The sequence below is a fragment of the Plectropomus leopardus genome, chromosome 10 (assembly GCF_008729295.1).
Source record: "Plectropomus leopardus isolate mb chromosome 10, YSFRI_Pleo_2.0, whole genome shotgun sequence".
NCBI lineage: Eukaryota > Metazoa > Chordata > Actinopteri > Perciformes > Serranidae > Plectropomus > Plectropomus leopardus.
Genome location: NC_056472.1, coordinates 17,692,446 through 17,719,056, shown reverse-complemented (window position 1 = coordinate 17,719,056; position 26,611 = coordinate 17,692,446). Strand labels below are relative to the sequence as shown.

At 39.0% G+C, this 26,611-nt stretch overlaps 3 protein-coding genes across 4 annotated transcripts; 2 read left to right on the top strand and 1 right to left on the bottom strand.

The window, feature by feature from the left end:
• The first annotated feature begins 45 nt into the window (after window positions 1-45).
• On the top strand, window positions 46-6,233 carry ccdc173 (coiled-coil domain containing 173). The gene is given in 14 exon segments (XM_042494755.1): window positions 46-76; window positions 1,332-1,483; window positions 1,558-1,588; window positions 2,207-2,415; window positions 2,526-2,586; window positions 2,589-2,698; window positions 2,788-2,993; window positions 3,209-3,254; window positions 3,256-3,366; window positions 3,453-3,592; window positions 4,474-4,666; window positions 5,605-5,769; window positions 5,872-6,204; window positions 6,207-6,233. Coding segments are annotated over 14 exon segments (1,815 nt in total).
• Window positions 6,234-8,420: 2,187 nt separating this feature from the next.
• On the bottom strand, window positions 8,421-16,466 carry ppig (peptidylprolyl isomerase G (cyclophilin G)). The gene is made up of 13 exons (XM_042494847.1): window positions 16,372-16,466; window positions 15,674-15,757; window positions 14,730-14,804; window positions 14,518-14,625; window positions 14,205-14,249; window positions 14,032-14,119; window positions 13,880-13,909; window positions 13,616-13,755; window positions 13,299-13,473; window positions 13,033-13,218; window positions 12,303-12,393; window positions 11,961-12,100; window positions 8,421-10,793 (listed from the first exon to the last, which is right to left on the bottom strand). Exons 2-13 carry the CDS (start codon window positions 15,732-15,734, stop codon window positions 9,794-9,796), a joined length of 2,139 nt encoding a protein of 712 aa, XP_042350781.1. The 5' UTR covers window positions 15,735-15,757; window positions 16,372-16,466; the 3' UTR covers window positions 8,421-9,793.
• A 783-nt stretch (window positions 16,467-17,249) lies between these two features.
• fastkd1 (FAST kinase domains 1) lies at window positions 17,250-25,494 on the top strand. Of its 2 annotated transcripts, none has more exons than XM_042494005.1 (15): window positions 17,250-17,557; window positions 17,710-18,197; window positions 18,773-18,841; window positions 19,099-19,224; window positions 19,319-19,717; window positions 19,825-19,935; window positions 21,464-21,595; window positions 21,668-22,154; window positions 22,237-22,351; window positions 23,298-23,426; window positions 23,561-23,692; window positions 23,787-23,900; window positions 24,709-24,853; window positions 24,953-25,067; window positions 25,173-25,494. In XM_042494005.1, exons 2-15 carry the CDS (start codon window positions 17,863-17,865, stop codon window positions 25,266-25,268), a joined length of 2,505 nt encoding a protein of 834 aa, XP_042349939.1. In that variant the 5' UTR covers window positions 17,250-17,557; window positions 17,710-17,862; the 3' UTR covers window positions 25,269-25,494. The 2 variants fall into 2 exon arrangements, with proteins under 2 accessions (XP_042349939.1, XP_042349940.1); XM_042494006.1 differs by having other exon boundaries at window positions 23,787-23,896; window positions 25,173-25,262.
• Window positions 25,495-26,611: the final 1,117 nt, after the last annotated feature.

Below are 26,611 nucleotides of genomic sequence, written 5' to 3'. Positions count from 1 at the left end.
ACCCGCCTCTCGCGCATCTCCTGCTTTGACGTAACATATAGGAACATGTCCATACTGGAAATCCTTTTACACAATGGTAAAACCAGTTTGATATCAGCAGTGGTGGTACATATTATTTCTTTTGCTTCAGTAAAACTAGCAACATTGCAAGTACTTAGGGACTGTTCTTTATTTATCAGAGGAAGGGGTAGCTGAGGCGTGACTTTGATTTTTTTTTTTTTTTTTTTGGACCCTCTCCAAAGTTAAAAATAGTTTTTCTTTGAGCCCCCCAGGATGACTTAGTTATTCAATTTTAAAGACTTATCCTTTGATGTTTGAAAGTTAACTCTTTGAAACCTGGGGTGACATCAGTTTTGTTGTGCTGCTCTCACGTGCCTCTCATAAGTATTTAAATCAGGCAAGAAATGTTTCAAAAATTGCAAAAAAAAATAAAAAAAATAAAAAATTAAATAAATAAAAATACCCTATTAGATGTAGAAAAAAAAATTAAGTGAGGGGAAAATGTCTAGGGATAAAAAGAAAAAGTAAGGGAAAACTGTATTTTTAATTATCATAATTATATATTTAAAAAATATTTTAAAGAATCAGTTTTCTTTTTTATTTTTTACTTTTTTCCAAAACTTATTTTCAAGTAATTTGTTTATACTTTTTACTAATTTCTATAATTAAATATTTAAAAAATTATGTTACAAAAGTATTAGAATTTTAAAGGCATTGTTCCAGGTCATTTCCTCGTTGTATTTTTGTTTATTGTCATTATCACTATTATTGTTATAATTATTTGTGTTGGTAGTGGTAGTAGTATAGTAGTAGTTGTTTTGTTTTTATATATTATTAATTTTCAGGTAATTTTCTTGTACTTTAGTTGAGAAAAGCCTTGGTTTAAGTTAGTTAATAATTCTCTCTTTTCCAAGCACATTATACTTTATTTAAATCCTATATTTTACATGTTAGTTTTAACCCTCTGAAACCTGACTTTCTTTCAAAAACATGGGAAGAGGCAATGAGCAAAATAGAAAAAATTACCCAAAATTAACAAGAAATTAATAAATAAATTATTAAATTAAAAAATTAAAACAAAAAAAAAAACAAGAAAATTGCCTGAAAATTAGTTTAAATGCATAATGGCATATTTTTTTTCTTCTTTCTCATGATCAATCAGGGATCAATAAAGTATTTTTGGTTCAGATATTTTAGGGACTTTTTTTTTTTCACTGCAAACCAAAACTAAATTTCAACATTTTTCTTAAAGAAATGTTGCATGATTAGAAAAAGGTGCCAACATTTTAACCACATCTGTTTGAAACTGAGGTGTGTGATGTTACCTGTAGGTGTTACAGTCAAACAGGAGCACAGCGCCACCTGTCGTCCCCCAGCGGGAACGGTCTCTGATTGGTTTCGGCCGTTGCCTGGATACAACCCAACAAACGCGGACACAGACACAGCTGTTAACTCTAATGAGCCACAACTAAAAATCATCCCTGTAAACGGTTATGTTTGGCAGCAGTATTTCTTTCTTTCATCACTAGATAACATAAATGGCATCGGTGGTTTCAGCACGGTCGACGAACAGGCTCCAGTAAACGAGGTGAGAGCTGGAGAAACAGTTTGGGGTTAACTTCACTGAAGATAACTAACATTAGCTTTTATGGCTAATAGTTTGAATTCTGCAACATTAAACAGAAGCTAATAGCACAATTTCAGAGCGGCTCTGAAAACACATGGGCACTTGTAGTCATAAAAAGAACAATTACTTGTATGACTGTAAAGTATCAGTTTTGCATTTATGTATTATCAGTCACATGCAGTTCAAATCCCCCAGTGCAACCTCAACCCATAAATTATCAATGTGTAATATTCTGATGCACAGACAAAAAAGGTGATTGTGTCCATTGGCAATTCTTCACTCTGTCCCAATTTTTAGGAACCACAAATAATATCACTTAAGATACCTGCTATTCAATTCCATGTACAGTTACACACATTGTAAACTTCCCACACCAAAAGAAGAAATAAGCATCACATGACACCCTCTGTCAATCATTTGCTGTAGAATGTGACTGTTTTATAATATTAAACTGGTCAGTCTCCAGCTTTCCAAATTACAATCATCAATTATCAAAGTGATGGTGTATATTTTCGGTTGTCTTTATTATACAGTGCTGTAGATGTAGCCTGTCTTTTTACAGTAATGTCCTCCTTATAGCGTCCTCGGCTGAGGAAGCCAGCAGGATGATCCAGCCGCAGGATCTCCGACAGGTCACCGTGTTATCAAGGGGTGACTGGCTGAGGATTCAAGATGAACTGAACCAGGTTGATAAAGACAAGGAGAGTGTGAGAGAGGCAGCGAAACAGAGAGAGGCCCTGCACCTGAAGTCAAAGGAGGTGGTGAAACTCTGGTCAAATACCATCGCTGTAAGTTGCCTGTATGCGTTTTTTTCTCAGATTTTTTTTTTTTTTAAATTAAATTTAAATGTGCTGGTAAGGTTGCACAATTTTCAGTAACACAATATGTTTTTTCAAAGGGTCAAAGGCAAAAAAAGCTAGAGGCAAAGAAGATCCGGGAGGAGATTGAGGAGGAGAAAAAGAGCTGGCTGATAAAGAAGAGGCAGAATATCGGCAGCAGCAGCGGAAAGAGGCCATAGAAAAAGCTAAAACTAAGCTGTATTATCAAACCGACCGCGTTAAAGGGTTACATGTTGGTATCGCTTGAGAATGATGGTGTTGTACATGTCTGGCTTTAAAAGTATGATGTTTTGGGATAGTGAATGATTAATACTTCCACAGCGCGGGCTCTTGCTGACAGAGGTGCTGAAGGAGAGGGAGGCTCAGATTGAACTGAAGCAAAGAAACAAGAGTGCCTCTAAAGATGTGGACAAACAATACCTGGACATGGTAAAGACCAGAGAGGACGAAGCCTCGAGACAGGAGAAGGAGAAGGCGCTTCAGAAAAAGCTTGAGAGGCAGGCTGTTGCAGAGGACCTGAAAAAACAGTAAGTCCCACATCTGCTCTGATGCAGATGCACCGGTTGTTGAGGTCTTTATAGATATTCTAAAGACATGCAGTACAGATTGAATAAGAATAACATAACATCCTATTTCTGTTTGTGACATTTTTCAAATAATCTGCAAAGAAGGCTTGAGTAAAAATACATATATATATATATATATATTTGCTTCACATGAAAATATGATTCTTTTCCTTTAGGGTCAAAGAAAATGAGCTAGTGAGAGAGAGACAGAAGTTAGAGGACAGAGAGGGACAGAGAGGAAACCCAACGCCTTCAAGAGCTCTACCAGTGGGAGCAAAGAATGGAGGAAGAAAGACAAGCAAAGCTAAAGAGAAACCTTATGCACACTCATCTGGTGGGATCACAGAAGCACAGGTTTTCTGGTGTTTGTGTCCTGATGTTATAACAGACAAGTTAACGACCGTTTGCTGTTTTTTACAGGAACATATTTCCAATAGAGACCTCATAAGAGCGACAGATGCACAAAAACAAGAGTCGGAAGAGGAGCAAAGAAAACTTTTCCTCTCTGCAAAACAAAAAATGATTAAGTTGAGGAAAGACAAAGAGAAGGAATTGTTCAGGTAAGACCTGATAAAACTAAGGATGTTCAAATTAAGTTTATTTTGCCCCTGATTCTGATCAGAGTCATTTGATGTTGAGTATTTGCCGATAAAGAGTCCTGATCCGATTCTTGTATTATACAGCTGAACTATGCACACTGTAAGTAATTAAAGTTATTAAAATCAATCAGGTCTATATACAGTTTAATAGCTCTGAGATGCAATACACAAAAAAATGTCTGCACCCAAGCAGTTCTCTAAGGGTTTTTTTTTTTAAATCTTACTTTTACAAAATAAGAAAGCAAAAAAAACGAAAAATATTTTTATATGGCTCTTATCACAATGTAACTTCGTGCAGGGTTTGTTTTTTCAACAAAATAACAAATTAAACAAAATAAAATGTTTGGTCAGAAATTGCTCTCAGATCTATTCAGTGTTGCACTGTAATAAAAGTACAGAACATTACAGATGAGTAATATAATCATAATTCCACATCAGAGTAGTGTTATAGCTGCACTGAAACATTCCCAGTTACAATCGTGCTTATTACAGTGTATAGAAAAATTTTAATTCCACTTGAATAAAAAACAACCGCTTTCTACTTATTGTAGTAGCAGCATAACAATAAAAACCTGAACATCTGCCGCAAATCGTGCTCTCCACTTACAACACCTGTGTGACGGAAGGATCGAGCCTGTTCGATGTTTAAAATAATCCATCCCATCAATTAAATAATGCATTTATTGGGCTTGATGCTGATCCTTAAGATCTGATTGGGATATCCCTTACATCACAATAAAAATCATCAGCTGAGCTTCGTTGACATCCGTCATCTCAAACATACAGTAGCAGTGGATCGCTGACGTGTCGCCATCATGCCTGTGAATCGTTTCATTCTTCAGCAAAGCCCAGATGAGCAGAGAGAGGATCGTGAACGAGCTGAGTGCCACGCAGAAGGAGCAAGCTGATGACGAGGAGAAGAGGATTGCAAAGGCTGTCGCTGAGCAGGATGCAAAACAGGCCCGACAGCAGAGGGAGGAGGAGGAGAAGAAGGCTGCCGTGTTAGAGTCCATCACTGCACACAGAGAACTCATGGTAACACAAGTGAAGATGACGCTTCTGCACACTACATGTTTGTTCTGGCGTAAAACTTTAAAAATAGTACTATAAAGTCATTTATTTCGGGGTTTTGACCTGTGCATGGGCGGATTTTAAAACTATAGGCCCCTTAACATGTGCAAAAGCCCACGCCACCTCTCCTACATGGAGCAAGACACACACACTTTGTAGTGTTTTTGTGTCTTTTTGTAGGCATTTGTGTCTCCTTGTGGTCTTTTTGTGTCTTTTTATAGTCATTTTGGGTCACTATGAGATCATCTTTGAGGTCTTTTTGGTTGTTTTGCATCGCTGAGTAGTTATTTTGTGTCTCACTGTGCTAGTTTGCTAATATTTGTAGTTATTTTCTGTCTCTTTGCAGTGGGTCTCTGTGAGATCTCTGTGGCTTTGTAGTTATTTTGTGTCTTCTTGTGGCTGTTTTGTGTCTCCCTGTAGTCATTTTGTGACTCTTTTATGTCTCTTAGTTGTTTTATGTTTGTATTAGTTTTGTCCATTTTTGTAGCTATTTTATGTCTCTGCATATCTTTATCCCTGTGGCTATTTCATTTTATTTATGACTTACTGTGGTTTTGTGTCTCCTTGTTGTTTTGTGTGTCTTTTGAGTTATTTTGTGCCCATTTGTGGTAGTTTTGCCCATTTTTGTAGTTATTTAGTGTATGTTTGCAGTTCCTTTGCATCTCTTTGTGGTCTTTCTGAGTCTTTGTGTAGTCATTTTGAGTCTCTTCCTGAACAGTACATGTTAATCTGAGAGAAATTTTGCGGGTGAAGGCCGGGGGGGGGGGGGGGGGGGGGGGGGGCCTAAAACTTTGGGCCCCTGGGCCTGCGCCCGACAATCCCGTTCAGTAAGTCATCTGTGGACCTGACCTTTTCACCTGACACTCCAGCAGATAACAAAATGTGCTCACCTGTTTTATTAGAGAAAAGAGAAGGAGCAGAGAGACAAAACAGCCCGACAGAGCGCCCGAGACGCACTTCAAGCCAAGAAAGAGGCAGACAGAATATTTTCTGAGAAACAGCAACTAAAGGCGCAGAAGTTCAAAGAAGAAGGAAAGAAACTACAAGACTTCTATGCCACACAAATGGTAATGTTGAAACTATCCACCACAGTGTTGCAAAAATGAACAATTTTGATTTGGTGGTTGTTCTGGTCCTTGTTTGACGTTTATTATCTTATCCAAACGTAGGCTGAAAAAAATTGCCAGGCGTCAGCAGTTGATAAGAGAGACGAACAGGAGTTTGAAGTGAAAAATGCAGAGCTCATAGCTGAAGAGGAAAACCAGTTTCAGCAGTATGCAAAGGACATCATCAACGCAGCGGCGGAGGCTCAGAGAAACGTGTTTCCACTGTGCAAAGCTGCAGGGGAACGGACTGGAGGAGGACTTGGTACAGTTTTTTGTGGAGTCAGGCCCAGCTACCTGGTGCAGGACCGTACTGGGGCTCAAATGCCCAAATTTGTTTCTGATGCCACTCAGAGCATTAAAAAGCTTCATGAAGCCGTAGATATTCAGGACGCAAAGAGAGGAGACTTGGGTTTACGTGGTCGTAGGTCACTACCAGCTGATAGTTCTGGTTTCAAGAGTGTTAAACACACTGGATGTTTTAATAACTTCCTGAAAATGTTTTGACAGATGCTCTGTCCAAAATCACTCCCTCATTCACTACTATTCACTACTACTGTGTTGTACAGTTGGGCTGCAAGTGAAGATTATTTTCATTATTGATCAAAAGTTAAGTTAATAAAATGTTTGTGCATGATGATTATACCCTGCAAACTGTTTATTTTTGGCAAAATTTTAAATGACATGTAGTATAAAGTGTTTTTTTTTTTTATTGGAATCAAAATTGGTGCACATCATACAGCACAGCATATCTTTGACATTTTCTTTTTTTCGAACAACAAAGTGGGAGAGGGATAAAATAAAGTAAGAAATTAGAAAGTGTATGTTACAAAATTATTCATTCAGGCAGTGGCAACACCAATAGGATGTTTTTCTGAGAGATAAAGCATAAAGTGATTTTTAATGCTGATTTTAATGGTTTTTTTCCTGACAGATGTTTGTCCCACATGATGTGTCCAAGGACCATTGTGATTTTGAAAATCCAACAATAAATCCTCTTTTTGCCATTTCTAGCTGTTATAAATGGTGTAATTTTGGTTATTTTGTAAAGAAAACATGCCTTCAAAACTCATTTAGCAGGCATGTATTCTTTAAAAAATGGTGGTAAAATAAAACAAAATATAGCCATATAAAGTTGTATGCCTCTCCCCTAAGCCAAAATGGAAAACATGGGAATGCAAGTACCCATGACAAAAAAATAACCATATCTAGTGATCAATTTTAGACTTTCAGACAGACTTTGTGGTGGTTTTGCCTAGTTTTTTTGTTGCTGTTCTGCATCTTTAGTCATTATGCCTCTTTTTGTGGTTTTGTGAGTCTTTTAGGTCATTTTGTGTCTTTTTTTGGTAATTTGTGTGTTTTTTAAATAATGGTCATTTTGTGTCTTTTAGTTCCTTTGCATCTCAATGTGGTCTTTTTGTGATAATTTTGAGCCTTTTCTCTGTCTATAATTGGAGACACTTAGCAAATGAAGACAAGCCCCCCCCCCCCCCCCCCGATACTTCGGGCCCCTGGGCCTGTGCTCAGTAGGTCTGTTCAGTATCCATCCTTGGGATAGGACTAAGAATACTCTACAAAGTTTGTGCTACAAAACCTGACAATCTGTTAGTTTACATGAAGCTAATGAAACAAAATATTTTTTAAAAATCTGTTAAATTAAATTGAACTTTTTCATATCCCCATTCCTTTATTTAACAGTAATTCAGGTCTGGCAAGTCAGTTTTTTTCAGTCTTAATTCAAACAGACGATGTTCATCACCTGACTTATTAGGCTGCACATGACAGCCCCCTTATCTTCAGATTGTGTGCTCATTTTATTGAATTACGTTTCAACACTAAGACACATGCAATTTGTTTGTATCCAGAAGTGGCTTTACAATATATATGTTTCAGTCAAACGTGTTGAGCTTTTTCCCTCAACAAAAGTTGAGCACTAAGAACAAAGCTCTGGAGTCCAGTATGACCCTTGTTTGTAGGTTTTGTTGTTTTGTTTTGTTTTTTTTACTTTTCTGCAATAAACAGCATCCTTTGTCCTGTCACTTAGTTCACATGCTGAGTGGACAGTTATTAGAGTCATATGAATCCAGTTTTGTTATGTCGTATTCGAGTGTCCTAATAGCCATGGCAGGGAGCCATCATGCACCAGGACCATCAAATATTATTATATTATATTGATTTTATTACTTCCGCGTGTGCTTTTTCCACTATGACATTTTAAAAGGCCTATGAAAAAGGCCTGTGCTGTACAGAGGACACAGGCACACGTTTGTGGGACTTGTCCAACTTCTAGCATGATAGACAACACTGAGACAGACCTGCAGAATCCGTATAATCACAGCTGTCTTTTAAACTAGTTGAGTCATGTTTATATTATAGATAAAAATTGTTGAAATTGAGGCAAATTCCAAATTTCCAAAATTCTTTGAATATTACCAACTCCCTGAGCAGAGACAACAACATCGGCTCTACTAATTAACCACCTCTGCAGTTAATCGACCCTCACACTGGATGACAGTGTTAACAGTACCGTGTAAATTTCCTGTAATTGTGGTATCACTGTCGATTACTGCGATTCTAGACTGCATTTCTTGCATGTTTAAAGAATATTAAAACAATTTATTAAATTCAAAGTGGAGCCTTTTAATTAATTCTACACAGCATTTGAGTTCTTAAAACCAACTTGCACAAATCACATTTTTTTATAAATTGATTTTATGTTTTACTTACAGCATGACATTTTTTCCCATTAAAAAAAACCAAACAAACCAGAGGTATCTCAAAACTGGTTAACAAATAGGATTACAGTACAAGGTCGTGTGGATGTACAAAAAAAAAGTCATCGATGCACATAATTCATACAATGACAGGGATAAGCATGCAAGAAATAGTTTTTTTCTTCCAGACTGATTGCTGTAGTAAAAATAAACTGACAGGTAAACATCATTTTCCAAACTTAGACTTAACATTGAAATACTTTTCAGAAGAAAATGTCCTCTCTGTTGCAGAAACATCTGTTTGAAATAGCAACCATTCTAAAGTCAAAATATAATTTACCAAAGAATCCAAATTAAAACATCCTTCCACCACACACGGACCTCCTCTGGTCATGTACAATGAAAAGAACACCTGGTACTTACTGCTGATGCAGTACACACAGTATATGAGTTTATTTTTTAGTCTCCTCTAAACTGGCCGTGCTGCTTCAGCAAACCATCAAACAGTTTAACACACTTAATGAGAGACAAGTCCAAAACTTCAATTCAGAGCCAAAGTTCAGTCTAGAGTTCAGCCAAAGTTCACGTACCGGTCTGCTACTCAAAGTTAAAAAAGGCTTGTATGAGGTTCTTCTTCATGGCATCAGTGTGAGGAAGCAGGTAGTAGTACTGACGTGGAAGTTAAACAAAGTACTGCTGTGGATGAGGACAGCGGCAAAACATATGTATGCCACATTAAAAAAAAATAAGTTTAAGTGTACACGTATTTATTTGAAGAGGTCCACCAACTCTGCTGCCATGTTCTGATTTTGTATTTTTGGAGCTGAACCTAAAGCAGTGAAAGATAATCTGAATATAGCGTACACCTAAACTGATCATTTTTAAGGTAGATCTTTTTTTGGGTGGTAAATTGAGAAATTGGGGCAGCGAGGTTTTTTTTTCTCTCCTATGTTGTTAGAGAAAAACTGATTTGGTCTATGATGTTGAAGTTAGAAATTAAAGTATCTGGAAAACACCAATCTACTGTAGGTAATACGGTGGCCATGAATTATTTACTTATAAAATGACAAAAACTGAACTATCCTTTAAACTTTTTTTGAAATCAGCTTTGACGGACTTTTGTATCGTGATAACTTTAGCTGAACTCTGGAGTGAGTTTTCCTGCACTGAATGACGGATGTGAATGCGCCCCACTCCAGATGGAAAGCTGATGCTGCATCAGTATAAAACAGGGACAGACTTCAAAACTCCCCATCTATTCCTTCAGTATATCATCAGTCGCTGTCGGAACTTGAGCTAGAGCTCGATTTTTTCCTCTTGCTGTCATTTCGATCTTTGCCCTTCGTACTATCTGGTCTTGGTTTGGCCGGGCTTCTTCTGTCTTTGGATCTGGAGTTGCTTTTTGCTTCTCTCCATTTGGAATCTGAACTCTTTTGACTCTTTCTTTTTGCGTCTCTATCACTGTCAGAGCTGCTGCTACGTCTTCTCCTTTGGTTGGCAGATTCTCTGTCTCTGTCCTTCCTATGAGAGGACCGATCTTTGCTGTGGTCCCTCTTATTACTCTTGCTCCTGGAGCGCCTGCCTCTGTGGGAGTCTCTAGGTTTCTTTCTGTCTGGACTTCTTGTTCGACGTTCTTTATCTCTGGACGAGCCGCGCTTCTTATTCTCCCTTTCACTGTTATGTCGTCTGTCCTGACTCCTGCTACGTTCTCTGCCCCTCTCTCTGTCTTTTTCTCGTTTTTCTTCTTTGTCTTTGGACGCCGCAGGTGCGCTCCTATCCCTGTTCCTGCTACTTGATCTGTGCCCGTCTTTTGTAGCTGGTTTCTCCTTGCTCCGTGACTTTGTCCTAGTCCTCTCACCATTTCTTCCTTTGGTATCCTCTTTATGCTTTTTACTGGCCTCGTGACCTTTATTTCTGTCTTTATTGTGATCAGACTCTGACTCCTTTTCTTTCTTATCAGCATTTCGATCTCTGCTCCTTGAGCGACCTCTCCTATCGTCACTTTTGTGTTTGTGACCTTTCTCTCTGCTTTTTGACCTCCTACTCTTTTCTCTGCTTTTGCTACGGCTTCGAGATTTATCTCTTTTCTTAGCCTTGTGTTTGCTATGCTTCTCATCCTTCTCAGCGGTGTCCTGTTCTGTGCTTTTGGATCTATGTGACCGAGTTTTCTTGTCTTTCTTAACCTCAGCCGTGTGTTCCTGCTTTGTGTCAGAGGTCCGTCTCTCTCTTCTCGGAGCTTTAGCAGCGTCATCCTTGGCCTCATTCATGTCACCTCTGTTAAAAAGAGCAGAGTACATGACACCGGCAGACCATAAACACTGACATCAGGCAACACGAGCGCAGAGACATGACGGCTTCAACAGAGTTCTGAGCTAATGTAAGTATGTTAAGGCACGTTGCTCAAAAGTTACAAAAGATTTTAATGCATGTTCTTTGAAATATAAAATGAATCACAATGGCCTACGGGGGATATTAATATCTGCAAGTTTGGATTCAAAGAAAGCCAAGTCCTCTGACCGACAGAATGCATTTAAAATTTTGACGTACAGACTTATATCATTGCCTTTTGTATTGTGCTGTGTTTGTAAATTGTACTTTAAAATAGCCAGAGATAGGCTGGATGTGTTGAAGTTGGGTTGACTGAGGTATTTATCCATAGTCAGTGTATCACCTACGGTAGATGTCGTTTAGCACGATTCCAGTTTTGTGAAGCAGACAGGAGTACCAACACCAAACTTAAGTGATGCACTGCTGTAGACGACTGCAGCAGCAAAAAATGTATTTTAGTAAGCTTAAAAAAATCTCTATCAGTTTAAGTGTATGCTGTATGTAGAATATGATGACCGTTCAACCTTGACGTCGTTTTTATGCTCTCCTCAAAGCCAGACTACATTGAAGAAACAAGCAAACAAACAGAACTTTTACCTCCTAAACACAGAAGTTGTTGGTCTACTGCTGCCTCGACCAGTTAGTTAGTATATGTGATTATATGACTTTGGTGTTTTAAAATGTAAGTTCAGATTCACCAGAGTCATACAAACATTAACACAAACAAACAATCCAACCAAAGCAGCAATAGAAAAGTAATTAGACCAGTGTTCATCGTGGTAAAATAACTGTTTTTGTCAATCTGGTGGCTTTGACGAGAGCATTGATAACAGCTTCAGTCTCAGTCAGAGAGGGCTGTCAGAAGGTCAATCGGTGAAAATATTCTTAAAATACCCTTTTTTAAATTGATATTGATTGTTTTAGGGTTGCTAAAATACTTTTTGCTGCTGCCCCCGTCAACTGCGGTACACTCCTGGCTGCTCCTCCAAACTGGGGTTGTGCCAACTGCCATCTTCTGTGGGTAACACAATGGCTATAGATAAGCACCTCATACAACCCCACTTCAAAAAATCCAAACTACCCCTTTCATAAGTCAAAGTGAGGTGATCTTACTTGTCACCCTTAATCCACCGCTCTCCGGTGACCGCCCTCATCCTCTGACGGTGTATCTCCTGACGCCAGTGTGGAGGGGTTTCACTGCGCCGAAAACGATCTCTGGACCTTGACCGAGAACGTGACGGAGTCCGATAGCGCTGGATGGAAGAAATGACATGCCACTTAATATTTTACAAAACCTTCTTAGAATTTTTTTTATCCATGGTAAAATTTAATCTAACGTGTCACTTTATTATAAAAGCAACTTGACGTGTTCAAATCTCATTAGACATGATGTGAATTGTGACAAAAGCGGACCGAAGTTTAGCTGAGCTCTTGTCATTAGTGCAGTGCACCTACCCTTGGACCCCTGCCTTTAATCTTTCTCCCGGATCGCGTCATCACTAGTCTTCTGTGATATGATGACTGAGAATTATATGCTATGCCAGAACTGGAGAGAAAAACAAACAAAGCATGAAAATTAAGAGCAGGGTTTGTGCAGATTAAAGCAAGGCAGGTTTAAGACTTTTTCAATATTAAGTTTAAGACCAATTTTTTAATAACCTAAATTGAAGGACAATTGATTTTGCCCAAATGTTTATTGTAACATAAAGCATGACCTTTTTTTGTCCAGTGAAAAGTTAGATTATCTACATCAAAAGCTGAAAAATAACCCTTTTAAAGAGTAACGCATGACAGACAATAAACATGTTATATTATCACAAAAGTTTCTATTTGATTTACCAACACATGGGAAATATTTGGCATTTCTGGCTGATTTTGTGTTTCTCAATCTGCATGTGAGATTCTACTGCTTGGATTCCCATCACGCTGAGCTGAAGAAAAGGAATTATTAAATTATTTAAAATAGCTGTTACCAATTATTATCTTAAAATCATAATTCCCATGTCAGAGGACTTTTTAGACATGAGTTTAGGTCAATATAATGACAATTAAAGCCTTGTTTTTAGAGTATTTAGATTAATTCAATGCTTCTTAAGACTACTTAATGATCCGCAGGAACCCTGTAAGAGACAATGGTGTTATGTTTGGATGTTTGTCATATCAGCTGTTTGTCAAGAATGCTAACCTCTCTCTTGGCCTTTCCTCTTTATGCATTGGATTCTTTTCAGCTTCCTCCTTTTGCTTCTGGACGGCCTGGGGACTCCTCCTCATGAGGAATCGATTCTCCGGGATGGGTGGAATTTCTTCAGGACGTACGGTAGATGTAACCAAGTCTTCTTGTTCTTTCTCTTCAGCACTTTCAGCCTCTGACCTAGGAAAGCAGAGCAGCGAGGAATAAAGACACGATGTGCTGTTTACACTGCAGACAATGAGAATGCATAAATTAATTACTTTTTCTTTTCCTTCTTCTTCTGTTTCTTTTTTAGCTTTTTCGCCTTCTTTTTCTTCTTCTTAGATTCCTTCTCTGATTCCTCAGATTCAGAAGATGCCGATGAGCTCTCGGAGTCGCTGGAGCTACTGCTGGAACTGGAAGAGGCTTGCTCTTTCTTTTTGTCATCTTTCTTTGCTGCAAACATTTAAGAGTTTGTTAGAGGCACTGCTTTATAGAAATCTAAAACTTGTATCTGCTCAGACAGCAGCAGCAGACAAATCACACATTGACATTTCAACTTATTTTTAAGTAATCAAAATGCCTCACACAAACAAACCTTTAGATTTGGGGATGAGTTCTCCACAGTTCAAAACTTTCACATCAGCATACGGTCTACTGTTGGGATCTGTTTTCTGGTTCTCCATGGTTTGAACTACCTCTTGGCCAGAAATCACATGACCAAAAACCACATGGACACTGAAAAAGTAAAGTGGTATTGAGCTTTAGCTATGTTGATCGAAGTCAAGCAAAATACACTGTGTATATCTGTGCACTGCTACGCCATCAATCACAGTTTCAGATGCAATCAAGCAGCACTTACCCATCCAGATGTGGCGAGGGTTTTGTTGTTCTGAAATGGTACAGCAGGCCATTCAAGATTTTAAAAAATGCATATAATGAATCGCATGACTGAATAGTAGCAGAATGATCTAACAATGCATCAAAAATATAATATAGAGGAATAGTGCTTACATGAAAAACTGGGATCCGTTTGTATCTTTGCCCCTATTGGCCATAGACAGCAGGTACTCCTTATTGTGTTTCATGGCGAAGCTTTCATCTGGGGGAAAAGGATAAGATTGTGTTGCCATCCTGAAGCCAACGTCGGTTTGGATAACAACTGACAGCTCTGATGGCCTCTTTACCTTCAAAAAAGCCTCCGTAGATGGATTCGCCTCCTCTTCCATTACCTACGACGTCATAGAAAAAATAAAATATAAGAAAGGGGGGCTGCTGCAGGAAAAAGTTATTTAACTTCTGCTGATTGCTGGATATTCAAATAAATTTGATTAGGTTGATATTTTGTTTGTTGATGCGTTCATTGTTAGATGCTGAGAGGTAAATCTGGGAGCCTTGCAGTAATTAAACAAATCCGAACAGTCTTAAAATATTTGGATTCAATCATAGGCATCCTAAGATAAGTTCACTATTCACATCCTTCAAATCTCATGAACTCACCTTCGCTGAAGTCTCCTCCTTGAATCATGAAATCTTTTACAACTCGATGGAACAGACATCCTTTGTAGTGCAGAGGTTTCATAGTTCCTTTACCAATGCCTTTTTCACCTGGATGAGAACACAGTCAGTTATCAGTTACTGATAGTAAAACATGCTAGGTAGTAATAAAATAAAAATCTGGTATATTCTTGTGAAGAAAATTCATTATTCACCTGTGCAGAGGCATCTGAAGTTTTCACAAGTTTTGGGACAGATGTCTGAAAACAATTCAACCACAACTCTGCCAACTGTGAGAAAAGAGCATTGTTAGGATTATTTATCGTTACTACAAAAGTCATATCTGGCTAAAACTGATGACATATAATACAACATCCTTGCAAAACATCCTACTGAAACCCTTCTGCCCACCCAATTTAATATCTATGATTGTAGACTAACAATTAGAAACATTTTTAGTATGGAAAACAATTTGGCAGCAGCACAAACTACAGTGTATTCTCGAAAAATGAACATAACATTTGACCAACACCTCTCTAAACAAGTATAACATTAACAAAGCTGACATTTATTGCAGGGCTGTCGTATAAAAGCAGTGGTGGAAGAAGTAGTGAGATCGTTTACTTGAGTAAAAGTGGAAATACGAAAATATAAAAATTACAAAACTCCATTGCAAGTAAAAGTCCTGCACCCAAAGGGTACTTAAGTAAAAGTACATAAGTATTATCAGCAAAATTTTAAAATGAACTTTAAGTATTCGTTATGCAGAATGGCTCCTTGCAACCCTAATTATCATTTCATACAAATACAAATATTTTAATGTCATAATTCCTCCATGTGGAGCAAATATTAGTTACTTTATGTATTGCTGGGTAGATTAAAAGTATAGTACTACTACATCATCTCTTCTAAGCATATTCTACATTCATTATGTAGTAACTAAGTATCAAATAAATGCAGTTTAGTAAAAAATACAATATTTCCCTCTGAAATGCAGTAGAGTATAAGTTTAAAGTTGCATAAAATGATAATACTCAAGATGTCAAGTGCAGTACTTAAGTAAATGTACTTAGTGACATTTCAGCAACTGTATTAGGCTGCATTACATTTAGTTGTACTTAATAAACTGACAGTCAGAAAGTTGAAGGGTCTTTCTTACCGAGCACATTACTGATGCCAATGTCAAGAAAGCACCGAGTGCGCTGAGTTTTGATCCCCATGATCACCTTCACTGATCAAACACCTGAAGGTGAAAAACACACATAGAAAATTGTCACTTTAGCTCTTATAACTCATCAGGGGGGTGTCAGCCTTAACGAGCGTAGAAAATCCTGAAAAGCTACCATCTTTAACCAGCTAAACGATATCATTAAAGTCTAATTAAAAACAATTTAAATGGCCGAAAATTGCGGTATCAACTGTAAAGTGTTCTTACAAGACACCAAATAAACAACATAAACGGTATTGACACTTTTGAAGCTACGACAACAGCTGGATTATAACGAACACGATTGGGCTAGCTAATGTTCGTTTGTTTTTATTAGCAAGCTAACGTTAGCCAGTTAGCGTCGCGTTTGAAGTCTAACCTAACCTCTGGAGCTGATTACGAAGATACATTTTTGAGTTTAACCATCAAAAATGTGCACACACTCATTGATATGGACACTATCGTTATAGGTTCTCACAGAAAACACGGTCGCCCTAACGGCAGGCCTGCTGTTAGCATTAGCATGTTAACCTAGCCTCAGCCAGACAACATGCAAGGGGGGGTTCTTCTACATGACGCAAACAACTGAATTTTAACATATTAACGACACACGTAGCGGTTAAGTCGTCCTTAAAAGAAAACCTCATCACCTGGAAACACAAGAATATCACTCCATACGGCAGACAGCTCTCACAAACGACGAAAATTAAGTTTCATTCAGTGCTGGGCTCACTGTTTTCTAAAGATGGCGCGGCGGGGACGTCAGTGTATTTCAGGAGCCGTGCGCAGCAGGCTGAGACTCTCCGTGAGAAATTATGACCTGAAATTGACCTGTCAGGTGTTTTCTTTGAATCCTTATGAAGCTTTTTTTCTTACCCCCCTTGACTTAGGAGAAATCACGCTCTCTTCACCATAAATTAAACAAAGAATAAAGCGTTTTCATATCACTATACCTGTTGATATATGATCTTGTTTCCTTTTTTAATAACTGAAATGCAATTTCTATTTTTTACAGTTTCTGGTTTTGATAAATGGTGTACGTTTTTTTTTATTTTTTTTATTTGTAAAGAAAATGCACCTTTCAAACCTTCATATTTTCTTTAAAACTGGCAGTAAAATCAATACAAAAGACAGCCATTTGAAGTTGCATGTGCCTCCTCTAAGCCAAATTATTTTTTAAAAAGAAAAAGCCCTTTTATAGTGCTTACAAAAAATCGACAGGCCTCACACTTCTTGCACCCCCAATCCCACCAATCTCACAAATAACTAACAGTCCCTTATCAGTGAATGGAGTTCTGAGGAAGCAACCTGTAAAGTTGAAATCTAATTTATATGAGCCACACAGAAAGACAGTACGTGCATGCAGCGCATTGATTTACTCTGAGAAAACACTTCAATGAGCCCTTCTGCTCAGTGCCTGCTGAAAACACTTCAGACCTCACCAGTATGAATGAGCTACTGCCTGAAAGGCAAAACCAAGGGCTTTAAAACTCCAGGCTTCATTACGTCACTGGCTACGGAAGTGAAACACTATAGCACACATGCTGGGTAATTTTGACTTTGAATAAGCGATTTTAATGACAAGTCCTTTTTCTGGTGTATTTATAATGCTTGGATCTCTATAATTTACAGAAATATACCCGATAATCCAGCTAGCAGGCGTAATCTGGCGTCGTCAGTCATTTTAGTTGATTGTTTTTTATTGCACGTGAACACCGCGTTAGCAAACTGAAGTTAGCGGATGGTAGCGCACTCCAGTGCAGCGTTACACCACAGGAAAGTCACATGAAATCTCTGGTTTGGGCTGTCTGTGAGATGAAACCGTCTGAACTTGAGGTCAGCATGTCACACTGAGCAAACATCACCTTCATCCAACTTTTTTTTTGTTTTTGCATTTAATTTAACTTTAACAAATCATAATTTAAGACATTTGATTCAGGTTAACGTAATGTGTTTCTCTTGTGTTTTATTTCATTATCTTGTCACAGGTCCCTGAAAGAGCACCTAACTACCTCCAGACTGTAGTTTTGTGGGTTTGATCTCCTACCTGTTGGTTTGACATTGAGGTGCTACAGTGGGGACGCTGTGTTTTTACCATGAAGACCCCAGTGCATACTTAATTTAATCCCAGATCTGTGGTGATGTTTCGGCTCCGGTATCTGAACTCCTTCCTCCGGAGGCCCTTTCACCGGGGACCAGTGAACCGGGACCAGGTTCTGGAGCGGCTGAGGGATTGCTCTGCTGAAGATCAGGTGCTCGATGTGGTCGGGAAGAACAAGGCCAAGCTCACGGTGAACCACATCAGTAGGGCAGTCGGGATGCTGTGGCAGTTTCAGAGAGAGAAGCCACAAATGCTGAGGACTGTGGAGCTCATCAAGAGCCACCCGCAGTTCTTGACTCTCCGGGTTTTGGCGGAAAATAAAATTGCTCTTATGGATGATTCCATGTTGGTCGACATGCTTTACAGTTTCCTCAGGTACTTTAAGATACAGACACAACCCGTTTAAAGGTTCAGTGTGTAAAATTTAGGGGGATTTAGTGGCATCTGGTGGTGAGAGATGCAGAAATCCACCATTGAAAACTTCTCCAGGTTCCTTCTGTGGTCATTATTCAGAAGGTTTTCATTGAGAGCCAATTATATGCAAAGGTAAAAACACTGAATAATGCAATTTCACGTCACAAATCAGTGTGTTTCTGATGCCCCCACAGAAAAGGGACTTCTTAGTACAGTGGCTGATGCATAAATGTGGGTTACCCTTTCTAGAGCCAGTGTTGGTTTGTCCAATCTGAGCTACTGTAGAAACATAGCAGTGCAACATGGGAATTTCTGTAAGCAAGGTCCTACTCCCTATATAAGCAGCTTATTCGAAGATAATGAAAACACAGTGATTCTTATTTTCAGGTGATGATATGCTTAAGAAATTATACTATATGCTGTTCCTGCCAATAGGCCTACATTCCCCCAAATTCTACACACTAGACCTTTAAGTTTCATATATTTGAGTTACAGTATAGTAATGATAACATACTGTATTATTGTCCATCCTTTAGGTTGAATGTGGATCCATTTGATTCTCTTGTTCAGCAGTTGGTTTCAGAGGCGTGGCAGAGAATAGACAGGTATGACTGCAAAACATTGTTTGGAATTGAAAAGTCTCTAAAATGCAAAAAATAAAAAACAAGTGTATATATATTATAGGTACACTGTTTTTTTATTTTGGGCATATATATATCACCACATAGGAGAAGCTGAAACCAGCAAATGTTTTAACCAGTTTTAACCAAAGTCACTATAAAGTTAGTGTCAAAACTGTCAGATTAGGCATCTGAATTGTTTGAGCACTAATGAGTTGTTACACAAATGTGGATTTTTGCAGACTTCCGATGACAGCCCTATCCAAGCTTTCCATTTGTCTGAGTGATCAGCACCTTCAACAAAGTCCTCTAATGGGCGAAATCACAAACATTGTGGATCAGAGGTTGTCGTCCATTGATGATGCCAGGTTGGTTATGAGGCGGTTATGATCAAACCACAAATATGTGATCAAATGTAAGTATCTCGTGTTGTGTATTGACTCTCTCGTCATGTTTTTCCAGGATCTTAACTACACTCATGATCAGCACGTCCACTCTGGTGTCTCCCCGGCTTCGAGATGCCCTCATCAGCAGGGCAGACCATCTCCTGGACACCATGGATCCCTCAAATTACAACAGCCCACGGAGAGTGGTGCAGTTCCTGCGCAACATCAAGTACAGTTACAGACCTCTGCTGGAGAAGTGCAATAAGATCATCCTGAGCAACATTCCCAGAATGGATGCAGAAAATATCAGCATCATCATGGGGCTGTACCAGTCCCTGCAGTTCAACAACTGTGACTTCAGGCTGGCTGTCAAACAAAGACTTATCGAACTGATTGATTCAAGCACAGATCCTTTGTCATTCACCAAATTGTTTGTCGCTCTGGCTCCATTGGCCAGCCACGAGATCAGAGAAGGGTTTGTATTATCATCAGTGGATTGGATTGAATCAGTGGAGTGGAAATTGACCCTTTGCAGCAGTTTTTGAGTCTCACACGTCTCCAATGTGGTTCCATCCCTCTCAGGTTGGAGAGCACTGCCCTCCTGTTGGCAGATGAGTTCAATGCATATCAGGCTCTGGCTGTAGCTGAAGCTCTAGAGGAGATTGAGAGCAGGAACCTCAGTTTACTGAACAAGTGAGTTCACATATCTGTCATACACCACCTGCTTAACCAAAGAAGTGTAATCAATATATCGACCAGTGGGTCGATATATTGATTACAGCTCATTGCAGCTTATTGCAGATTTATCAGTATCGCCATATATGTCAGTGTAGGAACGACAAAAACATGTTTGAGGTTGAGTTGAACTTTAATTCTTAACCTTGGAAACAGACTTTGGAGCTCTTCTGTTGCTCTGCAGATTCAGTTTTCATGAAATTGTAGATATTTAAATTGAAGGACCTCTCACTCATGTTGTTTTAGCGTGTAGGATTCAGGGGCATCCATTGGCAGATATGGCATATAATAATCATAGTGATGTTTTTATTAGTTTATAATCACCTGAAACAGAGAATCACTGTGTTTTCGTTATCTTAGAATGAGCCTTTATATCTACATAAGAAGGGGGTCCTCCTCCACCCTTTTGTTACTACAGTAGCCCAGAACGGACAAACCAAATGCTGGCTCTAGATATGGCCACTCACCTTTTCATATTGGTCGCCGTAGTTCTGTATACTCCGATGTGTAAAAGGTCCACCCTCCAGGCAGGTTCAACATGCTGTTGTTTCCCCCCGAAAGATAAACTGTGAGGATTAAAAGCCAATTCAGAGTTTACACGTCCGTGTGTACGTCCGTACACTAGCGCCCTGACTTCACATGCTCTCATTCCAAACTCCAGTCCAGTCCAAAAAACTGCATTCAAGCCAGCTGAAGCCGCCTCACCACAGTGTGGTTAGTTTTAAGTTGGATATTGGACAGACATTCATTTCAGACCCATTTAGTTTCACTTTCACCCAAATTCGGAAGTAGAAGGATGGTAAGTTCACCTCCCATGTACTGCCGGGGACTGACACGAACTTTCAGTTGTACTATGAATAGAACTGCGTCCACATGACCGTAGCTGTCTGCAGATGTTCAATGCAGAGAGTATGTCCGAGGCTTAACGCTTACTTAAAATGTATCATGTTGGTTTCTTTCTTGTGACATGTTCAAAGTAAATGTTTAGGCTATTCTTTCAGTTTTTCTGAAACTTTTTCATGGCTTTGGGGGCTCTGTTATTGACATGATAACTAAGCCCTTTGACAAGAACTGCAAAGTTAATAAAGTTAGGGGTCCCTGAGGCCTTGGGCCCCTGGGCTGGGCCCTGTTGACTTGTTCGGTAATACACCCATGGGCACGTAAGCGAGTTTAAGTTCTGCAGCGTCACCGCTAGATACCACAAAGTCCTACACAGTGGACCTTTAAAGTTTGAGATTGAAAATTCACTCTTGGCCTTCAAAACAGCAGTTGACAAAGTCTCAAAACAAGGTCCATTCATTTAAAAACTGTGCCACCATTATATAGTTTGCCCATCTTTAAGTCTGATGAGTTTATTTTTTGAAATGATCTTAATCACAATGCTTTTAAAAATGTAATTCTAGGGATCCTTAGAGGAGCTCAGGTACATGTGTTTATGTGAAAGGACTCAATGATGCATTAAAATATCCTTTAAATTATTTCCCAGAATCGCAGTGGTGATAAGGAGGAACCTTCATGTCTACAAACCAGTGGAGGTGGCCAGAATCACCCAAACCCTCCTTCTGTTGCAGTACCAGAACCCTGAACTCTTCACGATACTAAGAAACATTTTGGTCAAGTAAGTGTTAATTGGAGTTACGGCTTATTCTTTGAATAAAACATAGACTGATTGTTAACCTTTGTCTTGCAGCTTTTTGCAGCACAGTGTCTTCCCTCACGAAGTGACCATGCTGACCCGCGTTCTGTCCATGCTGCCCTACCCGCGGCTCGACGAGGGCATGATCTCACGGGTGGAAGCGGTGGTGGCTCAGTGCAATCTCAGTGACCTCAACACCATTTCTTTCGCCATCGCTAAGTGGGTGCGTAATGACCCCTCCTACCACCACAACACTTCCAGCAAGTACGTCCGTCTGCTGCAGGACCTGAAGCGCTGTGGACGCGAGCGGCTTCAAACGGCCGACCGACTGGACTTGGTGCTGGAGGAGCTCAGGTACATTTCAGGAGAGTGGTTTGAAGAAATGCTGTTGGAGGACACGATGGCCACGCTGAAGAGGATGATGGACCAAATAAACTGGAACAATGTGCCAGAGTTGGCCCTCTTCTTAACCAGGATAAATCACCTCTGTCCTCCCCTGATGGACCGCATCGCCAGTGTGGTCATTGAAAACATTGACAAGGTACTCAAAGAGACATCACAGTGTGTCGAGTCTGGAATGATTAAATATAAATTAACCGTATTTTGCCTTCATCGTATTTCAGATTCACCACTCGGCAACATACGCCACCCTGCTGCCGTTCTCTGTCCTGAATTATGACGGAGCTCAAGCAGACGAGTTGTATGATGTTTGTATTCAGCACTTCACTCCTAATATCAGTAAGTCAGTCCGTTTACATACTTTTTATGCCTCTGCGCCGGCAACCACTGTGACCAGATGTGACATTACGTTTGTGGGTTGTTTTTTTTTTTCCATCTGTCTGTCCTTCTGCCCCATTCTAGTGAATGCAGTAGTTCAGGAACATCAAGAGGGAATTTCCTCATATTTGGCACAAACCTCCATTTGGACTCAAGGATGAACAGAGTGAATTTTAGTGGTCAAAGGTCACTGTGACCTCACGTCATTCTTATAAACATGATATCTCGGGGAAGATAGAAGGGAAGTTCATTATATGTGGCATATCTGGCATCAAGTAGCGTGACCTTTCTCCGCAATGCTGTGTTCGAGCGAGAGAATGGTCTTGAAGCACTCATTATCATTATTTTATAGGGGAAAAACGCTCTGAGTTGTTTGTATTTCTCTCAACCAATCGGAATCATCTTGGACGGCGCAAAGCCCAGGATGCAGGAACAGTGACTTTGCACAATGATAGCAAGCAAATAGCAGAAGTAAAGGGGAATGCCAGCTGAAATAGAAGGCCAGTGACAGACTTTTACCCACAGTCTTCATCCTGCGAGTCAGACTACATCTGGCATGAAGGTTCACTTGGACTCAACAATGAAATGATAAGGTTTTTATGGTCAAAGGTCACTGTGACCTCAGAAAACATGTTTTAGGCCATAACTCTAGAATTCATGCACAGATTAAGACAAAATTTCAACCAAATATCTAATAAGATGTAATTGGTGAAACGGTGATGTTTCAAATCTGCAGAAACACTTTTCTTGTCATTATTCATCATAAGACTCCACACACAAGACAGACAAGACAAGGCTGTAAACTGTAACTTGAGTGGTTGGTCAGGCATACAAACTCAAGGTAGTAATGATATTGTCTCTATTTATTTGAAGCTTACACTAACACATTTTTTTATTGTGTTTGTAGGCTGCTTTGACCCACATCTGCTAGTTCTCCTGGCGTACACTCTGGCCGTGGCCGACTGTTTTCCAGAGGAACTCATCAGAGAAATCTTCAGTATAGATTTTCTGGGAAAGCTAGACGCCCAACTAGAAAGTATGTCCCTACTTCTCTTGCAGATGTGTTTAAAATATGATTGATAATATACTAGTAGTAAAATATTCATCTTGAAATGTAAGGACTTCACACTTGAATAGAACTTTTGTAACTTTTGTCCGAACATCTTCCAGCTCTTCCTGATGGCCTCAACATGCGGACCAGACTGCGCCTCATGGAGCTCAATCGTGCCACGTGTCTCGAGTGTCCTGAGTTCCAGGTGCCGTGGTTTCATGAGCGCTACTGCCATCAGTTGCAAAAGAAAGGTAGAAAGGATTCACCCAAAAACAATTTTCTCGTTTCGTTGGGTTTTTAAAACAGAATTCACATAAATCTATACTATCAAAATGTTGTTTTTAGGGAGCAGTTCTTCCAGTCCTGTGCAACAGCAAATCCACAAAATGCTGGCTGAAGTTCTCGGTGGCATGAACTGTGTTCGAGCAGCAGTTGTCACTCCATATTTTTACACTGTAGGTAAGTAAGATTTGGTCATTTTCCTCCTCTGTATTAAAGGCTAATTTGGTGATCTTTTATCATATATTTTCTATTCTATTCTAAAAAAAAGTCAGCATCCCCATGGAAAAAATACAAAAATTTAAATAAATAAAATTATATATATATATGTATGTATATATACACACAATAGCCCCAATACTTGCAATTCATCCAATTAGGTTATATGAATTAACGAAATTTAATTATTCCTAAACACAAGGCAAAGCAAGATTTTTTTTTAAATGGCACATCTCAGCAACAAAGTAATTCAAAGTGCCTCTACATAAAACATTATGTAAATACTATTAAAAAGTCATGAAAGAGCCAAGATAATAGATGTCAACAACAAGCTCAAATAGAATAGGGATAAAAGTTACAGGGCAGTTTAAGAAATGAATTATTTGATTTAATAAAAGAAAGCGGCAAAGAGAAAAGTCCTCAGCCTTGATGCTTAAAAGAACTGAGAGTTGCAGCAAATTTTCAGGGTGTTTGTTCCAGGTGCATAAAAACTAAACACTGCCTGTACAGAACAGCTATATTTTTGACTCTTGGGACACAAAGCAGACCTGTACCAGATGTTATTAGAGGTCTTAATGGTTCACGATGTAGCAGAATATCAGAAATGTACTTCGGCCCCAAACCATTCAGTGTTTTATCAATAGGCAGCATAGTAGAAGCCTTCAGGTAATGGTTGCACTTCATTTCTGTTCAGTGAAAGTTTTCCACACTCAAAAATAATAATAATTTCACAGATGGAAGTGTGATTTGACCGTATTTTGCCTTTCAGACTTTGAATGCATACTGGACAAACACCTGCAGCCGTTGCCTTACAGCGAGCCCAGCACACTGCAGATCTCAGACCAAGGAAAAGTTCACTGGGGGACGGCCTCAGTGGAAAACATCAGGGATGAGCTGCCACCTGGAGCTCAGCGGTAGCCGGATTTATCAGAAACTAATGTTAAAAATGAATATTACAGTAGACCAATCAGAAATTCAATATCTTTGTCACTCTGTTTTCACTCATCTCTCAGGGTTGCCGTGGACTTTCTTGATTCAAAGTTATTTTGCAAGAACTCCCATCATAAGAAAGGTGAAGTCCTGATGAAGAAGAGACACCTTGAAATTCTGGGATACCGTGTCGTTCAGGTGAGAAAATATTGTTTAAGATTGCATTTGATGTTGTGTGTCTCCTGCACTGAATCATATAAAATGTCAGTGACACTCAGAGGAATAATTTGTGTTTTTATACAGATCCCTCACTTTGAGTGGAACTCAATGGAGCTGTCAACACCAGACGCCTGGAAGGAATATCTGAGGAAGAACATATTAAGAGAGCTCTCCTCTTGAAGGCCTTATTTATTGAACAATGAAGTAATGTTACAGTGAGAGCTCTGACACAGCTATGAGTTTGGTCTGAGAGTTTTCGGGCTGAAAGACTGAACAGAGTTATGTTAACGGTATGTTAAATACATCAAGTGCTCTTTATCTTTGGTCATTGAGCATAATGTTGACATGAATCTATCTCATTCGTGTTAATTGAGATGTGTATTATGTGCTTTTGTATTAAAATGATTATTTTAAGTAAAATACAAAGTTTTATTATTTGTTTTTTACATACTGTATATATCTAACATGAATGGGGAGCTGGGTACAACATTTTACATTTGGCCATCATGCATTTTGCTTGCAAATAACATGCTGCTGAAAAGAAAGTCCACATGGTGAGCCACAAGAGGAGCCAAAGTTTAAAATGACCAGAACATCAGCTGATTCGTCCTCTCTATGCAATTCAGACTAACAAACTCTTAATTTAGAGGTTTTGAACATAACCATCAGCCAACATTTTCTCAAGACTGATTCCAACATATTCATAATACCTATTGATTGTGAATTACAAGCTACATATTATAAAAAATCAGATTTCCATGTTCTTTTTTTATAAAGCAGGTAAAGGTACTATATATATATATACTGTGAAAGTATCAAAACGCTCAAACTAAGAAATGCATACAGACGGTATTTAGAAACTGCCTTTAAACAAGCCTATTTGTGATAGTTGTGATGAACTATACTATGTAGCTATAGGATTACAAAGTTTTGTGTGGCTGGCTGGCTCTGGGGTTAGACGAACAAGAATCTGTTGAAGAAGCTCAGGAGGCAGAAGTCCATGTAAAAAAAAAAAAAAAAACAAGGCAGTGATTTATTAGCCAAAAATCACAATTAAAACAGATAAGAACAAGTCCTGCAAAAAATAGGCAAAAAAGCAACTGAGGTAAGAAACAACTGAAATAGGGGTCAACCAAAAAAGGGGAATACATCTTAAACCTGATACTTACAGGCCAACATCAACATAAAACTAGCAAAACATTTACAAGTAAGCCAGAATCAATATATCCCTCTCCCAAGTCCTCGATCTATATGACACCAGTGTCTGATCACACAGACAGAGGACCTCTGCCCCCCCCCCCCCCCCCACCCAGGCTGCCAGCAACCACACTGACACTGATGAACAAAGAGCAAAATCACTTTCATCAATAAACCAGGTTGTAACAAAAAGCAAAAAACAACACAGAAACCTGGTTTATGATTTTTTACAGAGGCCAATTGAGACAAAACCTCTAATCTATTTGCTTTTTATGGGGGTGAGGGACAGAAAATAGTATGTTGCAGCTTATATGTAGCTATTTCAT

Coding starts and splice junctions, on each gene's coding strand:
- fastkd1 (XM_042494005.1), top strand. CDS start 17,863: ATGTTTCGGCTCCGGTATCTGAACTCCTTCCTCCGGAGGCCCTTTCAC. Junction 22,155..22,236: donor TCATTGAAAACATTGACAAG/GTACTCAAAGAG, acceptor ATCGTATTTCAG/ATTCACCACTCGGCAACATA. Junction 23,427..23,560: donor GCTAGACGCCCAACTAGAAA/GTATGTCCCTAC, acceptor AACATCTTCCAG/CTCTTCCTGATGGCCTCAAC.
- ppig (XM_042494847.1), bottom strand. CDS start 15,734: ATGGGGATCAAAACTCAGCGCACTCGGTGCTTTCTTGACATTGGCATC. Junction 14,805..15,673: donor TGGCATCAGTAATGTGCTCG/GTAAGAAAGACC, acceptor CTTTTCTCACAG/TTGGCAGAGTTGTGGTTGAA. Junction 14,120..14,204: donor CTACGGAGGCTTTTTTGAAG/GTAAAGAGGCCA, acceptor CTTTTCCCCCAG/ATGAAAGCTTCGCCATGAAA.